General features: G+C 45.3%; 1 protein-coding gene across 1 annotated transcript in view; it reads left to right on the top strand.

Moving 5' to 3' along the window:
- The window catches only part of ITGB5 (integrin subunit beta 5), a 121,798-nt gene that overhangs the window by 52,732 nt on the left and 51,318 nt on the right, over positions 1 to 17,748 (top strand). The window contains exons 6-7 of the mRNA XM_086675211.1: positions 14,043 to 14,204; positions 15,864 to 15,959. Coding sequence (XP_086531337.1) covers positions 14,043 to 14,204; positions 15,864 to 15,959 — 258 coding nt within the window. The remainder of the gene's footprint in view (positions 1 to 14,042; positions 14,205 to 15,863; positions 15,960 to 17,748) is intronic.

Genomic DNA, 17,748 nt, shown 5'->3' on the forward strand with positions numbered 1-17,748 from the left:
GCCTGTCCACCCGCCTGTTGTACCAGGCTGCCTCCATGGCATTTACAGTGCTTCATGGACATCCACTGAAGAGAACCAGATGCCATTAGCTGGCAGGACTTTCCAACTCAGCCTAGTCAGTGTATACTGGCAGGTATGGTGGGGAAAGCTAAAGAAAGATGGGGAAAAGTCCCTATGGCTTCTGATTTGAGCTTGCAGGGGTTTGATTTGAGCTTGTAGATCCACCGGAAGTTATAAACAACCGGTTTGTAAACATTAGAGGGAGCCACATGAAGTTACTGATATTTGACAATCAATGATATTTGATACTTGACTACTAATAATTTCTCCTGCAAAAATAACCTCATGTGGTTCAGCCATGCCAACATTCCAAATGTTTCTCTTCCATTCAGACTGGACTCTTTCATGGAGTCCACATCAGACATGCTGTATTGTGTGTTGTTGGGGCTTGGGCTCAAAGTAAATGTCTAAATCCTGACTCACAGGCCAAGATTTCTTTTCCCGAAGGAAAGAATTACTGCACTTTTGTCCTCCTTGTGTTTAACCACAGAAAAGATTTTTTTTTTTTTTAACTTTTCATTTGAAAAGTATGCATGGAAGCAGGAAAAACAACTAATGGGAACACGATTATTTTATAAAGTGCCCGAAATAGACTTGAATGTCAGCCTGGTAGAGGAAGCCAATCTCAGAACTAACCTCGGTTTTCCTTATGTGCCATGTTCGAATTCAGACTCGGTCCCTGTGTTCAGATCTTCTTTGGGGTCTGCCTGCTGGCTGGTCAGGTCAGTCCTTTTTCCTTCTTCATTTCCTCCCCACAACTTGTTCTCTCCCCGAGTGCTTGCCCGAAAGGGTAACGTACAGTGTTCCGTCATTACTTTTGAAGATCTGTGGAGTACTTACTGCGTGCAGGACACTGTGTTAGGTGCTGCGGGGATGCATAGATGAATGAGCCACAGCTCCTGTCCCTGTGCTCATGACTCTGATTGGATGACAGGTGCTTGTCCAACAACCTGAGATTCCAGTGGAGCACACAGCAGAATGCACAGAGACGGCACCTTAGGAGCCGCTGACTGAATCACAGCATTCTTCTCCTTCAGTGTCTCCCTTGGTCTCCCTGCCTCTTGGTTTCCAATGCTGATGATGTTATTGATTACCATTGGTTCAGTGCTTTCTGAGAGCCAGGCCTTATGCCATGTACTTCCCAGGGCTGATTTTACTTAATCCTTTGAGTGTGGTTTTATTGTCCCCTTTTGATGAAGAAACAAGCCTAGAAAGGCAGAGTAATTTCTCAAGGTTGTTATAGCTAGAAATGACAGAGCCGGAGATGGAAACTGTACCCAGCCCCCTTGCTCTAAGGCCAGAGTTCTTAACCTTGACGTTAGAGTGCCTGCAGACTGTTGTGTTCACACCAGAGCAGAGCAGTGGGAGGCGTGTGCTTCCAAAGACAGCAAGTCCTCCTCTAAGGAACCATTACAATTTCCCAGGTAAGGAGGACTGGTACAGTCCCGGGAGAACACAGTTGCATATGCAACTGTTCTCTGGAACTAAGAGTTTCCTGTTTATCAGGAAGCACTTATAACATGGCTCTGGCAGCCCTAAGCACTTTCCAGAGGGACCACTTGTACCGTCCCAAGGTCAGAATTCTGTTGGAGCCCAGCCCTTTGAGCAAGCATGCTTATCTTTGACCGTGGCTTTATTATCCGTAAAATGGGGACTCTGATAATCTGCCTTCTCATTCATAATTCAGTGGTTCTGCTGTGGCAAGACACTTTTTCAGATGGTGGGTCTTTTCCAGCGATAAGGGGGCATGTGGCTGGTGACTCTTCAGTGACGACTGAGGCCCATGTGTTGTATTAATACCTTTATGTTGGGTGAGCATTCACTTTAATGAGATTGCCCTTGAGATCAGAACACTCAGTCATTTAAAGCTAGTGCTTCCATCTTCACTGAAAATGCCCCTGGAATGATGTATTGACTTCAGGCCACCTTGGGGTTTGAACACCATTTACCAGAGAGTGTTGTGAGTATCGCCTCTGAACAAGCAGGCCAGCCCACATTCAGGCAGGCATCCATCAATGTTTCCTAAGGCAGCCGAGCAGGGACATCAGCTTTTCCACATTCCCACGAACCAGCATTTCAGGCCCTTCCTGGCACTTTCCCGTACGGGCGTCATTGAGGCTACCCTCATCGCTTCACATGCCCTGCTGTGGTCCCTGTGTGTAAGCAGGTCACTATGAAATGGATCTGGGGACTGACATGCTTAATTTGAGCTAGTCAGAAGATTCAGCTGCCAAATGCAACACCCGAGTCCCAGCCCTGCTTTCCTCTGTGAGCTCAGATCACATCCCAGGAACTGCATAGGCCCCGGGGGCTGTGTTTAAGACGGACATTGACTGTGAGAGAGTGGAAGAGGGTGAGTAAGTGGATGGTGCTGGGCTTGGAAGCCATATCTTAGAGGGAGTGGTTAAAGGTTACCCAGGAAGAGAGATACCTGGAGAAAAGCATAGGTGACCTCAGACATCGTCATAGAAGGGAGAATAGACTCCCCTGGCTATTCAGGGGTGGGGAGGTGCTAGGATAGCTACAGGGAAGCAGGTTTGAGTTCAAGGCAAGGAAGAATTCTCTAACAAAGATCTCTGCTCTGCAGTGGAGCAGGCTGCCAGATGCCAGATGGGGCAGTGACTGTGTGTGTGGGCCCCCTGCCCACGTGGTGGGGGCACCAGAGGAAAGCTCCATGTACTGGACAGGAGCGAGGACAAGATAACCTCTGGGTTCCTTACAAACTGCAGGTGCTATATATTTCCTCTGAGTCAGTTTTTGGGCCCAGTAGCCCCTGGTGTGTTTGTTCTGGAGTAGCCCCTTCTAGCTTGTTTTCTGTTACTCTCAGCAGTGTACCCTCTCAGCTGCCTTTGTATTTGGCTGCCATGACCGTGAACCCTATCATGCACACTCACTTGTGTGCCAGGCACAGCTTACTTTGACCTGATGCCTAAAAAAGCTTTCCCTGCTCCCAGTGGCTTTGCCACGGAGCCACCTTGCCATGACGTAAAAGTCTAGGTACAGTGGGGGAGCTGTTAAGAGGGACCCAGGGACAGACTGGAAGCAGACAAGGGAGATGGAAGCCTATTTTTGATCCCTTGAGTGACCTTCCTCCTTTGTCAGACCTTGCAGTCCCGGATTACGTCAGAGAAACCACATCCTCTACTGCCCAGTTCCCGTGCTGTCCTGGGCCAGATGTTAGAGGTAAACAAACCAAGTTTGTCTTCACTCTGGGGAGGAGCCAATTTTTATTTATTTTCTCAAAGCTGGGAAGACCTGGTCTAGCATCTCCGTTCCTGCTTCCCCATTTCTTGGACTCCGGCCTCCTCTTCACCATTGCACAGAGCCCCAGGTCCCCCTGGCTGACTTCCAGGCCTGGCTGCCTGGGGCCGTCCCAGGAACCATCCCCAGTGACTGCCTGGCCTCGCCCCTCTCCTGCTCTTGCAGCTCCTAGCAGACGGCAAGCGATTCGATAGCTCTTAACTCTTCCCATATTTGGGGGTTTCAAATAAGGTGTTTGCTAGATTGGAAAGCGTACGAGGAGCTGGTGGCATCGTGAGTGTCATGATTGAAGACTTCTAACCCGGCCAGGGAGGGTGTTGGTACCCAGCTCTGATTCTGTCTGTGTGTTTGTTTGCTCCTTTTTCACTGAGTGCTGAGCCTGTGCTGGGCACAGTGCTCTTGTGATTCTGGGGCTTGGGTCCTGCACCCCTTTCTCTTTTCCCTCAGCCCCAGATCTTTGCTGCTTTCTGAGGACAAATTTCCCCACCCACTGAGCTTTCCACCCTGGGAAAGAGTTCTTTGGCCCCAGCCCTGGTCAGGCTGGTTGGTCCCCATAGAACTACAGGTCTGCCTCCTGGGACGTGGATGGAGTCAGAGATTTGGGGCTTGGTGACGGTTCTCCCAGCCACAGTCTGTGGATGGCTGTGTGTCACATAGTATGGTCACCTACCCATGTGTGTTGCCTGCCTGGAACAGGTGAAATACACGGGGTGACAGTCATACCTCCCTGGCAGAGTGCAGGTGGGTGGCCAGGAGGAAGGCGAACCTCAGGCTATGCCTGCTAACCTGGTGTGTTAGGAAGTGAAGAGAAAACTCTGGAAATTGTATGTAGCATTGTCCAGGGGCTCTGGTTCAACACAGGAATGGCCTGTAAGAGAGAATTGACAGTTTGGGACAGGCCTGGTGCTGTCATAGAACCAGAAAAAGAAGATAAAAAAGATAATTCCAAGGTTTCTAAAGAAGGCATGTGATCGCCCCATTGTCAGAAATGGGGACGCCTGGAGGGGCGGTTGATCTGGGGGTAAATGTGGTGCCGCGTCTTCCGATTAGTTGAGTTCCAGGTCACAGCAGACACTTTGGTTTTCGGCGCAGACCTGGGAGTAAAGCTCAGGAGAAAGGTCAAGTGTGGGCTGTGATTGTGAGTCATCCAAGTAAATCTCCACAAAGGGAGATGGAGGGGTGGGGAATGTTATCTCTGACCTCATCCACCTGCTGGGAGAGCAGCCAGAGGGGCAGGGGTAGGACAGTGCAGGGGGCTCACAGGAGTTCCCAGTCAGTGCAGAGGCCACAAGAGTGAGGCCCAAGGCCATGGGATTAATTCTTATCCTCGGCTGCACGTTAGGCTCATCTAGGGAGCCTAAAAACCCTAAGGGCGGGGTGGCAGATCGGCCCAGTTAGGTCAGGACCCCTGGGCATTAGTATTGGTGAGGCTCCCTAGAGGGCCCTAAAGTGCAGCCAGGGCAGAGAACCCTGTGTGCATGAGGGAGGAAGACAGGATCCAAGAACTGCTGTCTAGGGCTCATGTGGAGAAGTCTGATTATAAGGAATTGAGGAGAGGAAATAGAGGCCATAAATCTGCCAGTCTTACAAAAGAGAAAGAAGCAAGTGAGATTGGCAGAGCAGCCGGGTCACAAGAAGGGTTATTTTAATTGGCTCACGAGCATGTATTTTAGGCACATGGATGGGAACCGGAAGAGAGACTGAGAGAACAAATTCTCCAAAGAGGGCGGGCTGTATGAGCTGTGTTTCCTTGGGGTGGAAGAAGCACTTCTTCTTTGGGGGCAGACAGATCAGAGATGCCAGGAGGATGCCCCTGTGACTGGAAGCCATCCTCAGGTTGTGGGACCAGACACTCTGAGCCACTGGGAGTAGACGAGGAGGCAAGTCCCGTTATCTGTTTCTTTCGGTGATGAAAAAGGCAAGGTCACCTCCTGAGCGAGTGTGGGAACTAGGGGTTTGAAGGCTGAAACAGACCTTGTGGTGAATTTGATGCAGGTCTGAGCATCAAACAAAGAGAAGTTAAGTGAATCGTGACCTTGGCCAGATGCCGGGTTTCTTGCTTCTGAGTCTGGTACATATCCGTCCCGCCCAGCCCCTGACATTTTCATCTAAGGGCTGACTTCAGTGACATTTAATGAAATTGGCTTTTTTTAGAAAAATGTTTATTTATTTTTGAGAGGGAGAAAGTACGCAAGCAAGCAGATGAGGGACAGAGAGAGAGGGAGACAGAGGATCTGACGTGGGCTGTGCGCTGACAGCAGAGAGCCTGATGCAGGGTTCAAACCCACAAACCATGAGATCATGACCTGAGCCAAAGTTGGACACTTAATTGACTGAGCCACCCAGTGCCCCAAATGAAATTGGCTTTTAAATTTTTGTTTTTACTCTGAGACATGGAGAAAATTTAGCTAAATAGCTAAATAGGTTTGGTTTCACTTAAAATAATTTTTTTCTTAAGAGAAAATATATTCAATCTAAAAATATAGAAAATGCAGATAAGCAGAAAGGAGAATAAACATCACCCGTAAACCTACAGTCCAAAGATAAGATTGTATGCTTCTGAATTACGGACGTAAGTCACAGATTCTCAAGTCCAGGGAAATACTGATGATGATCACTGTCAGTTTGTAGTTGCCTACCACATACAGTCACGGAGCTGGGTGTTCCTCCTCTGTTTAATCTTCTCGTCACCCTATTTTATTGCTATTCTTATTATCATCTCCATTTTATAGAAGAGAAGCTGGCCTGGGAAGGATTGAGTAACTTGCCTGAGGCCAGAAGGACAAGCTGAGGCAGGTGTAGGGCTAACCCGAGACTGGCCAGACCAGCCCCTAACTGCTACACGATAGTGTCACCAAACAAAAGAACGTGTGTGAGTGGTATTCCCAGCACATTACTGACATCAGTCTATTTGTATAAATTCTTGTATTAAGAGACTTTATGAGCAAACCAAGTCTTCTTTAAATGAAAGAGCTTCAATGAGGTATACTTGATGTATAATACACTACACGTATTGAAAGTATACAGTTTGAGAAGTTTTGACATGTTTACACCTGTGAGAGATACGTACATACATACATATATATGTACATATACATATATATATACACACACACACAGATACCATGATCAAGATAATAAACACATCCTTTCCCTCACAGTGAACATTTATGCTTCTTTGTCATTTGCTCCCTCCTGTGCCTCCTATTCCTCACCCCAGGCAGCTACTAATTTGCTTTTTCTCACTATACGTTAGTTTGCATTTGCAAAAATTGTATATATCCAGTATAAATACTTATTTAGCCTGGTTTATTTCACTGAGCACCATTATTTTGAGATTTATCTGTGCTGTCAGGTGTCTCCATCCTTTCCTTTTGTCACAGAGTAGAATTCTTTGCGTGGATGGACCACTTTTTGTCTATCTGTTCTGTCCTGTTGGTAGATGTTTGGGTTGTTTTGGATGGCTGGTAGTTTTTGCTTATTACAAACAGAGCTGCTGTAAGTGTGTTCGAGTGTTTGTATAGATGTTTGCTTTTATTTCTTTTATCTCTAGACTTGGGAGTGGATTTACTGGGTCATCTGGTAGGTGTTTAACTTTTCAAGAAACTGCCAGAAGTACACATAGCATTTTACATTCCTAACGGCAGTGTGTGACTCCACATCTACATCAACATTTGGTGTGGTTGGTCTTTTCACTTTCAGCCATTCTATCAGGTGTGTGGTAGGTAGAATCTAATTGTGGTATTAATTCAAGGCTTTAAAGTTTTTTCCATGTTTGTTTATTTCTTGTGAGAGAGAAAGAGCATGAGTGGGGGAGGAGCAGAGAGAGGTAGAGACAGAATCCCAAGTAAGTCTTCACGACGCCAGCACAGAGCCTGATGTGGGCTTGATCTCACAAACCCATGAGGTCGTGACCTGAACTGAAATCAAGAGACAGACACCTAACTGACGGAGCCACCCAAGCACCCCAATTCAAGGCTTTTAAAAACTTTTCAGTATGCAATACTTCATAGTCCCTACAATGATTGTGGAGCCTCCCACATCAAGTAGTGAAAGGTGAAGAGAAGAAATGTAGAAATTATTACCAGTCTTAAGAGTAATAATTATAGGGGCGCCTTGGGTGGCTCAGTCAGTTAAACGTCCAACTTCGGCTCAGGTCATGATCTCACTGTTTGGGAGTTTGAGCCCCCCACTGGGCTCTGTGCTGACAGCTCAGAGCCTGGAGCCTGATTTGGATTCTGGGTCTCCCTCTCTCTCTGCCCCTCCCCAACTCACACTCTATCTCTCTCGCTCTCAAAAACAAATAAACATTAAAATTTTTTTAAAAAGTAATAATTATAGATCCTTTTTGTATCCTCTCATGTGCTGAGGGCTTTTTAATACAATTATGTCTAAACCTAGCATCAACCCTGCAAAACAGGATTTTTTCCATGTTACAGATTAAGAAAGCAAGGCTGAGAGAGGTGTCCCAGTTAGCGCAAAGCATATTTGAACTTAGCCTCATCTGTTCGAAAGCTCATGTCCTCTGGCTCCCCACACCATACTGCATTTTGTAGTTATTCTTTCTTTAAAAAACAAAACAAGGGGCGCCTGGGTGGCGCAGTCGGTTAAGCGTCCGACTTCAGCCAGGTCACGATCTCACGGTCCGTGAGTTCGAGCCCCGCATCAGGCTCTGGGCTGCTGGCTTGGAGCCTGGAGCCTGTTTCCGATTCTGTGTCTCCCTCTCTCTCTGCCCCTCCCCCGTTCATGCTCTGTCTCTCTCTGTCCCAAAAATAAAATAAAAAAAAATAAAAAAATAAAATAAAAAACAAAACAAAACATAATCTATTTTCCCACTGTTGCCTTCTGCTCCAAACATGGAATACAGAACTTAAGCCTTCAAGATAGTCCAGGCGGACAGTAGGAAAATTCTTTCTAATGTAAATTCTCTGTGGAGTCACTGCTTAAAAAATCTCTGAGCCCAAAAGCCTGGGTTACTGAATGAGGAGGTTCTGACTCGTGCTCTGCAGCCCAGCCTCTGGGCCATCACTTACATAACAGGAGTCCACTTCAGGGAAAACAGAATTATTATTATTATGCTGTGCCATTCTTCATCTGTAGAGCTATTTCTGTGTCAGATGCCACCTTTCAACTTGACAGACATTTATCTTGGACCCAACAATCATTAGTGGAGAGCCTACTAAGTACTTGAATGAATTCTCTCGTTGGTCACGCACACGCGTGCACGCACACACACGTGCACGCACACCCTGCACCATCCTCTCCTCCTTTATGATTGGGTAGTTTCGCTTTGTGAGTAAGAAGCAGATCATCTGAATCTGGCTTCTCTGGCCCTTACTAGTGCAGTGACCTTGGACTGGTTACTTAATGCCTCTGACCACCAGTTACCTCATCTGCACGAGGGCAGTATTTTACCTGCTTTACAGAGGTTGTGGTGAAGATGAAGTGGCATGGTGGAGGTGGAGTAAGTATTAAGTATTATTATTCCTGGTTTCCTATCAAGAAAAAAGCTTTTGAAGTGTTAACTCATTAGGTCAAAGCTACATGAGTAATTAGGGGTGGCAACAACATTACAGTGCCTGTCCTGGGGCACCTGGGTTCCACATTGTTCTGTGTCCTTGTTGCCAGCTTCCATTATGTTCCTGCAAGTCCTCTGGGAAGCTGTTGTGGGGCAAAAGGAGACTGAAACAGTTAAACAGCAGACCAGCAGCATTCAAAACCCAGTCTTGTGAAAGTAATACTTGCTTCTGAAAGACAGTTGGGGGGAAAAATGGGAAAAAAGAGAAAGATGTTGCCTGTCATCTCTACCCCAACCACATGATGGTGTATTTCGTTTCAATCTCTCTCTCTCTTTTTTTTTTTTTATATGAAATTTATTGTCAAATTGGTTTCCATACAACACCCAGTCCTCATCCCTACAGGTGCCCTCCTCAGTGCCCATCACCCACCCTCCCCTCCCTCCCACCCCCCCCCCCCATCAACCCTGAGTTTGTTTTCAGTTTTTAATAGTCTCTTATGGTTTGGCTCCCTCCCTAACTTTTTTTTTACCTTCCCCTCCCCCATGGTCTCCTGTTAAGTTTCTCAGGATCCACGTAAGAGTGAAAACATATGGTATCTTTCTCTGCCTGACTTATTTCACGTAGCATAACGTTCTCCAGTTCCATCCATGTTGCTACAAAAGGCCATATTGCCACACCCGAAAAACAAATAATCCAGTGAAGAAATGGGCAGAAGACATGAATAGACACTTCTCTAAAGAAGACATCTAGATGGCCAACAGGCACACGAAAAGATGCTCAATGTCACTCCTCATCAGGGAAATACAAATCAAAACCACACTGAGATATCACCTCACGCCAGTCAGAGTGGCCAAAATGAACAAATCAGGAGACTACAGATGCTGGAGAGGATGTGGAGAAAGGGAACCCTCTTGCACTGTTGGTGGGAATGCAAACTGGTGCAGCCACTCTGGAAAACAGTGTGGAGGTTCCTTAAAAAATTAAAAATAGATCTACCCTATGACCCAGCAGTAGCACTACTAGGAATTTACCCAAGGGATAGAGGAGTGCTGATGCATAGGGGCACTTGTACCCCCAATGTTTATAACAGCACTTTCAACAATAGCCCAATTATGGAAAGAGCCTAAATGTCCATCAACTGATGAATGGATCTTACTTTCTTTTTAATAGAAAGTAATGCTCATCTCTTACATGGTTTGTAATCACACTGCCATTAAAGTATTGTCTACTTCATCTTCCAGCTAACATTACACCTGTTGACCATAAGGTCATACTTTTTTTGAACATAATTTCTTTTGGCCAGAGAGAAGATACCTCCATTTACTTAACCATTCCTAAACAAGATCCCTTTTTGTCACTACTAGTGAAAATATTGCTGTGCATATTTCAGAATACTTCTTGCAGAGAGAGTTCTTGAAGTAGAATAATTGAGTCAAAAGATGTATACTTCTTTAAGGGAATTTTTGGTTATGGAGGGATAGTTTACACAGAGTAAAATTCACCTTTTTAGGCTAAAGTCTTCTAGCCACCCCCACAATGAAGATAGAGATTATTTCTAGAACCCTTCAAAGTTTCCTAGCATCCCTTTGTTGCTGACCCCTCCCTTTATTCTCAGCCTTTGGCAACTACCAATTTGTTTCTGTCCCTATATTTTTGTCTTTTCCCAAGTATCACATGGATGGAGTTAGACAGTAAGTTGCCTTTGGAGTCAGGCTTTTTTCACTTAACATAATGATTTGGAGATTCATCCAAGTTGTGTGTGTCAGTAGTTTGTTCTTTTTTTTTTTTTTTTCCAGAACAGTATTTCATTGTGTAGATGTACTACATTGTGTCTCTCTGTAAACCACTTGATGCACATTGTTTCTGGTTTTTGATGATTATGAATAACTGCTATAATAAGTATTTACATTGAGGGGTGCCTGGGTGGCTCAGTCAGTAGAGTATGCAACTCTTTTTTCTTTTTTATAAATTGATATTTTAAATTTATTTATTTTGAGAGAGAGAGAAAGAACGAATCCCAGAATCCCAAGTAGGCTTTCCGTCAGCAGCATGGAGCCTGATGCAGGGCTCAAACCCATAACTGTGAGATCATGACCTGAGCCGAAACCAAGAGTCAGACTCTTAACTGACTGAGCCACCCAGGCACCCTGAGTATGCGACTTTTGATTCAAAAGGGTTTAAGCCCCACGTTGGATATAGAGATAACTTAAAAATAAAATCTTTAAAAATATAAAGCTGTGTAGAAATTTTCATGTAAGCATAAATTTTCATTTCTCTTGGGGCTGATGGTAAGTGTATGTGTAACTTTATAAGAATCTGTCAAACTGTTTCCAAAGTTGCTGAGACTTTTGTATTCTCATTAGCAATTATGAGAGTTCCAATTTTTCCACACCATTACTGCCACTTGGTATTATTAGGGTTGGTGTGTTTGCCATTGGAAGAGCTATCTAATAGCTATCTTATTGTGGTTTTAATGTGCATTTCCTCAGTGACTACCAATGTTGAGACTCCATTCTTGTGCTTATCTTCATTCCTCTCTCTTCTTTGGTGAAATGTTTGTTCAAGTCTCTATCTTTTTAAATTCAATTTATTTTCTGATTCACTTATGAACATTCTTTATGTATTCCGGATATCGGTTCTATCAGATTTTTATTTCTTTGCAAATATTTTCTCCCAGTCATTACCTTGTCATTTCATTTTCTTATTGGTATCTTTCAAAGAGCAGATGTTTTTAATTTTGATCAAGTCCAATTCATCAATTTTTATCCCATAAATCATGATATGTAAGAAATCTTTGCCTATACAGAAGTCACAAGGGCTTTCTCCTGTTTCCTTCAAGAACTTTACTGTCTTAGTCCTAATCAATTTTTGTATATATAGGGAGCTTTGGCTTGAGCTTCATTTCTTTCCATATGGATGTCTAATTGTTCTAGTACGTTCTGTTGAATTGACCATATATGTGTGGGTCTATTTATCTCTATCTCGCTCCATTGGTCTTTATGTTTAATGCACTATCTTGATTATGGTAGCTTTATGGTAAGCCTTGACCTTAGATAACGAGTCCCTCAACTTGGTTGTTCTTTTTAGAAAATTGTTTCTGGTCTCCATTGTTTGACTTTCCATATAAATTTTAGACTAAGCTTACATTTTCTCAAAAAGGCCTTCTGGGCATTTGATTGGGATTGTGTCGAGTTAGTTTATAGATCAGTCTGGGGGCAGATGACCTCTCAGTGACATTGACACTTCTGATCCATGGAAACTATCTTTCTGTCCATTTTTTTAGGTCTCTGATTTCCTTTAAGGTTCTTAATACACATTGTCAAATTAAAGATTGTTCTACTTTCTTGTCAGGGTGTTTAGCACATTGTTGTGTCCTTGTGAATAACAGATCCACATTTTTCCTACAAAAAGCACTGTTGGTTTACACCCTCTTGATTATGCCTTATCTCCAAAGCATCGTGCCCTCCCTTCCACGGCTTATAATGTACTGCTTTAACTACTTCACAGTTTGAAACTCTTTATCAAAGTCTAACATACCTGCAGAAAACTGTACAAAGAGTGCAGCATCTCGGTCAATTTTCACAAGGTAGAAATACCAGGTCAATAGACAGAACATTACCAGCAACCCAGAAGCCTCCTTGTGACCCTTTTCAGTTATTAACTACCCCCATTCATGCTGTCAAGAGGATCCACTGTCTTGACTTCTAACATCACAGATCAGTTTTGTCATGGCTTAGATGTCATTGCTGTCAGGGACCTTCTAGGTTTCTTATTCCAGGTCCCAAAAATGTGCTTGGCTTCCTCTTTGTGCCTTTGCTAGTGCTTACAACGCCCACCCCCCTCTTCTGCCTTCTCGGGCATTTCTTCCTCCAGCTTCCTTGAAGAGCCCTTCCTATTCTTCCAGCTCAGCTTAAGTTTCATGCTCCCTGAGAAGGCTTTCAAGCCTCCTCCTCTCTGGTTTCCACTGACATTGTATTTACCTTCATTAGCACCTTAATGGGGATGTGTTGGAATCCTGTTTCCATTTGACTGTAAACTCTTTGGGATCTGGGACAAAACATTCCCCTGCCCCCCCCCCCCCCCCCCCCCCCCCGCCATTAGTCTGACTTTTTGTGATTTATTATTATTGTTTTGTTTCCATGCCACTTTTGGAGCAAGTGAGAAAATATTATGGCTCTTGAAGGCTGTTAAATTCATCAATATGGTGGTAAGAAAGAGGGTGATGCCTTCAACTCCTGATCTGCTGGAAGAACAACAGCTTTTAACTTGTAAAGTCTGTGAATCCAGTCTTTGGCTTCCATATCAAGCGTGCATGTGTAGATAACTCTCGGCATGTATTCACTCTGCCACCAACATATTTGGAGATGCCTTTTCACTGTTAGTAAGAAAGTGGCCATGTCTCAGTTTCTGTTGCTCTGTATCAGGGTCCAGCTGTTCCTAATAATAATGGCTGGGGTGTTTGTAGCATTGGGGCCACAGTGGCTGCATGTGAGAAATAGAGTCTTTCTCTTGCAATACAGACTGTATGTAGCTGTGCCTTTTGCTGGAGTGGATACATGAAGCAGTAAAGGGAGAACAGAGCTAATCTTACTGACCTTAAACACTGAGGTATTTCAGTTAATGATTGGAGTGGTTTCCACCTATCAGAATAGATGGCAGATTTTACCAAATCCTCCGAAGGCAAGATCCATTGACCATTGGAACACTCCATTCTGGGTGATTTGTGTCTCACTGGGGGACTGAAATGTTCCCTTACTGGTCATCTTAGATAAGGCCAGCTAACCCGAGTGCATTGTCAGGGGTTGGGTTGAGGTGGGTTAAAGGCTTTTCCAGGGATGGAATAATACATGAGGCTCAGAGGGGAAACGTCCAGAAGGGGTAGCCCTCAGGTATAACCAAAAGGAACAGAGAAGCATATGGTGGTTGGGAGGGAGGTTCCGGGTGCCTGGGCCTGCACGGGCCCAGCTGTGCAGCTGTGTCTCTGTGCATTTAGGCTTCCCCAGTTCAGGCTGTGTCTCTTCTGAGTTCTGTGGATCATTCTTGAGTGGTTTCTATGAGTGCTCCCCGGCTACGCACGTAGAAGAATGCCTCTGATTCAGACCACGACCCTGGGAGACGGGCCAGTGCGGCTTTCTGATGTCCTGGGGCAGGCCTGGGCAGCAGTCAGAAGCTCCTGGCCCCCCTCAAACTTCTGTCCCTTAGGAGAAGATCGGCTGGAGAAAGGATGCGCTGCATTTGCTGGTGTTCACTACAGACGACGTGCCCCACATTGCACTGGATGGAAAACTGGGGGGCCTGGTGCAGCCACACGATGGCCAGTGCCACCTGAATGAGGCCAACGAGTACACAGTGTCCAATCAGATGGTGAGGACCAGGGGTCCCAGCCCCGCTCCCATGATCCTGCCCGTGGGCCAGGTGCTCACCTGGCCCTCTACTCATGGACTTTCCAGTCCGTTCTGGGAATTGGGTTTCTAGTCCATCTTCTCCAGCTAGGCTTTCAGAACTCATTAACTTAGAACATTTCTCACAGATTTCTGCAGCTGGTTCATCTTCTGCCATCGTGCACCTAAATGGAAGCACTTAGTTAAGGAAGAAGTGACTTGGGGAGACCAGATAGATCTCAGAGGGGAGAGGTGAACTTACAGGAGGCCAGGGACTGTGCTCCTGCAGAGATCAAAACTTGCATAGAAGTTTATAGGGCAAAATAAATGAGGATAAGACATTGTGACTTCTAGAAAGGGGCTCCCTGAGGCACTGAGTCCTGTCACCTTCAGGAGTGGGGCTGCAGGTGTCCTGCACAGAATGGGAGGCCCCAAGGACCTTCCACTGTCAACAGTCTATGACCATCACCATGTCATTGAAAAGAATTTATGCAGAATTTCAAACATATATCATAAAAATAGATCATTGGAATGAACCCCTATATGCCTATTGCCCAGATGCAATAGTTACCAAGATCTTGCCACATTTACTGTGCAAACAGGCAAACAAACAAAAACCTGTACCCTCTTCCTTCCCAAATCCATTCTGGGAATACTTTGTAATTTTCTTTGCTTGGCAAGCCCATTTTCTCCAGTTTCAAGCCTTCCATATTATCCCAAGAATAATGGAGTCTGGAAAAAGGACTCCTAACTATAGAACTTGATAACTGTAGAGCTAATGAGGACCCCTCTACCCATCATTAGCCCTTAAAATCCTTTAGGACATTATTAGACTGCCTCTCAGCCTCCACCCTCCCCTCCTGCTTGGACCCCTCCCCCACCATAGCCCAACATTTAAGCGAGAGGTCAACAGCCTCTTCTGCCCATTCTGAGTAGTGAGCAGGACCCATGAGAGACATTGGGGGGCCTAGTTGTTGGGCTTAGGAGAAGGAAAGTAGGGCAAGGAGTTAGGGAGGAGAAGTCCTAAGGAAGATAAAGATAATGGTTGCTGATGGTAGATGATAGGGTATGGTGGCTGGACTTTGGGGGCCTCTCCTCTATGCCCCATCCTTCCTAAAAGGATGGAGGCACAGACCAGCTGTGGGAATCTTCCACTCATTATGTCTCCATTCTGCTTTGGGAGGGGTGAGGGGAATGCATCTAGTTTGGGAGGTGCCAAAAGGCCCTTACCTGGACATCCTTTCTGCATATTTCCCCAATTTGGAGCTGCCAGTGGGGCTTGGTTATTAAGGATGGCCAGGGGAAGATGCTTTTCCTAACAAGTGTGGGTTCCTGAATGCATGTTGGAGCTGGGGATGGTATCTCAGCCTGTTAGAAATGTTACAGCCTTGGGGCGCCTGGGTGGCTCAGTCAGCTAAGTGACTTCAGCTCAGGTCATGATGTCACAGTTCGTGAGTTCGAGCCCCACGTTGGGCCCTGTGCTGACAGCTCAGAGCCTGGAGCCTGCTTCAGATTCTGTGTCTCCCTCTCTAGCTGCCCCTCCTCCACTCACATTCTATCTTTCTCTCTCTCAAAAGTAAATAAACATTAAAAAAAAAAAAAAAGGAAACATTACAGCCTTGACCTTTTGCCTTGGCGCTAGGACTATCCATCTCTTGCCTTGCTTGGAGAGAAATTGGCAGAGAACAACATCAACCTCATCTTTGCAGTGACAAAAAGCCACTATATGCTCTACAAGGTAAGCCTCGAGGGAATGAGGGGAGCCAATGCCCTGATTCTGGGGCCCATGATGACCCGAAGGTGAATAGGAGATTAGGATGTGGGGTGAGGCAAAGTGTGAGGTAGTGGTCTGAGGAGTGTTACCAGCCTTCCTCTATGTGGGAGATCCAAGGGAGAAGTGAAATACAGCCCTGCCTTGATCTAGTGGGAAATAATAGTATTGATGAAGCTATTCAACATTCACTTAGCAGCACATGCCTTTATAAGCAATTTAAACATAGGGCATCTGATGTGATCCTGAGAAAAACTTGGGAGACAGTAGGAGCTCCCATTTTTCAGATGATGAAATGGATATACAATGTAATCCATAGGGAAGGACAATATAAAATAAAAGTGTACAGAAAGAAAACCAAGGCATTGAAGCAGGTTACATTACTAATTCCAGTATTCCCAGAGTTTTATGCCTTACTCACAGAGTAGGGCAGACCAAGGGGTCAGTCTGAGATAGGATTTCCCAAAGAAAACAATAAATGTCTTGGGCGAATAGAGCAGTCTGTGTATGAACCCATTCTGTCTCAGAGACTTTTCCTGGGCAATCCTCTGGGCCATCGTTATAAAATCCTCTCGTGAATGCGTTCTTCCTCACAACCACAGGCAAGTCACATTTTGAACTAGAACTATCTGAGTTGCTCAAGGAGTGTTCATGTATACTAAATGTAAAACTCGGCTCACCTCTGACTTCCTTTGACTTGAGAGGTTATGAGAACTGAGTCAGCAATCCCTCCCCAACCCTGTCCACCCCTCAGACTGCCTGCCCCCATCTCCTCTCTGGGCTGCTCTTAAATATCCACAGAATAACCTCTGTCTGATCATGTCTTTCTATTGCTCCTGGCTGAGATGATCACTGATAAAATTCCACTTAAAACTTCAGTTCTTTCTCTTCTGTTAGTCTGAATCAATTTTAGAAGATGAAAACAAAGGAAGAGGATTGTTGGTTTTATTTTTTTGTTGTTCAGATAGAAGGATAAAACCCAGCCATTTACACGTAACTTCTTTAGAGGGATCGATTGCACCGACTAGACTGGGTATGCTTCCAGATACTTCAAGATGGAATTGATCCACTTTGGCCTAAGCCATCCTTGCTCAGAACCAAGGACACCTTGCTCAGGGAGTAGGTCCACATAGTCCAAGGCAGGCTGAGGGCAGTGGGTTTTTCTAGAGGTCTAGAAACTTTAATAAGTGACATACTCAGTCACTAGGACAAATGAAAGAGGAAAGGCAACCACTTCAAGGCTGCCTGCTGTGCCACAGGATTTCACCCAGAGATACCCAGATGTCCTTGGGAGGCCATCATTCACATGTCAGTTCCCTATTCAGGAAAGAGGCCATATTTGAGAGACTTAGAAGAGATTCCTCTTTTACTCCTGCTGAAAAGATTGTGAGCATCCTTGAGCTGAAGCTGGGAATATGGATCTAGGTAGACTTGAGGAAAGATGGCAAGAATATCAAGAGTATGTTGTCCATAGAGGATGAAATTTCAGAAAGTTGTCTGTTACATGCCAGACGGGAGCAGCCTCCCAGAAGGAGCAGGACATTCTACTTTGGGAACAGATCTTGCCAGGCCCCTTTGCACTTAGACCTTCGAAGGTTGATGTTCCACAGCCTGCTGCATAGCTCTGTCCCCCAGGGCCCGTGCTCGACTTTCCTTGTGACACCTTCTCCAGTTTATGGTGTGCGAGACTGGCAGAGTGTGGTGCTGGGGGGCCCTTGCTGGTCTAGCTCAGGAGACCAGTGTTTACTCTTTGACG

The sequence above is a fragment of the Puma concolor genome, chromosome C2 (genome assembly GCF_028749965.1).
Source record: "Puma concolor isolate L17-30 chromosome C2, mPumCon1.1.hap2, whole genome shotgun sequence".
NCBI classification, from domain to species: domain Eukaryota; kingdom Metazoa; phylum Chordata; class Mammalia; order Carnivora; family Felidae; genus Puma; species Puma concolor.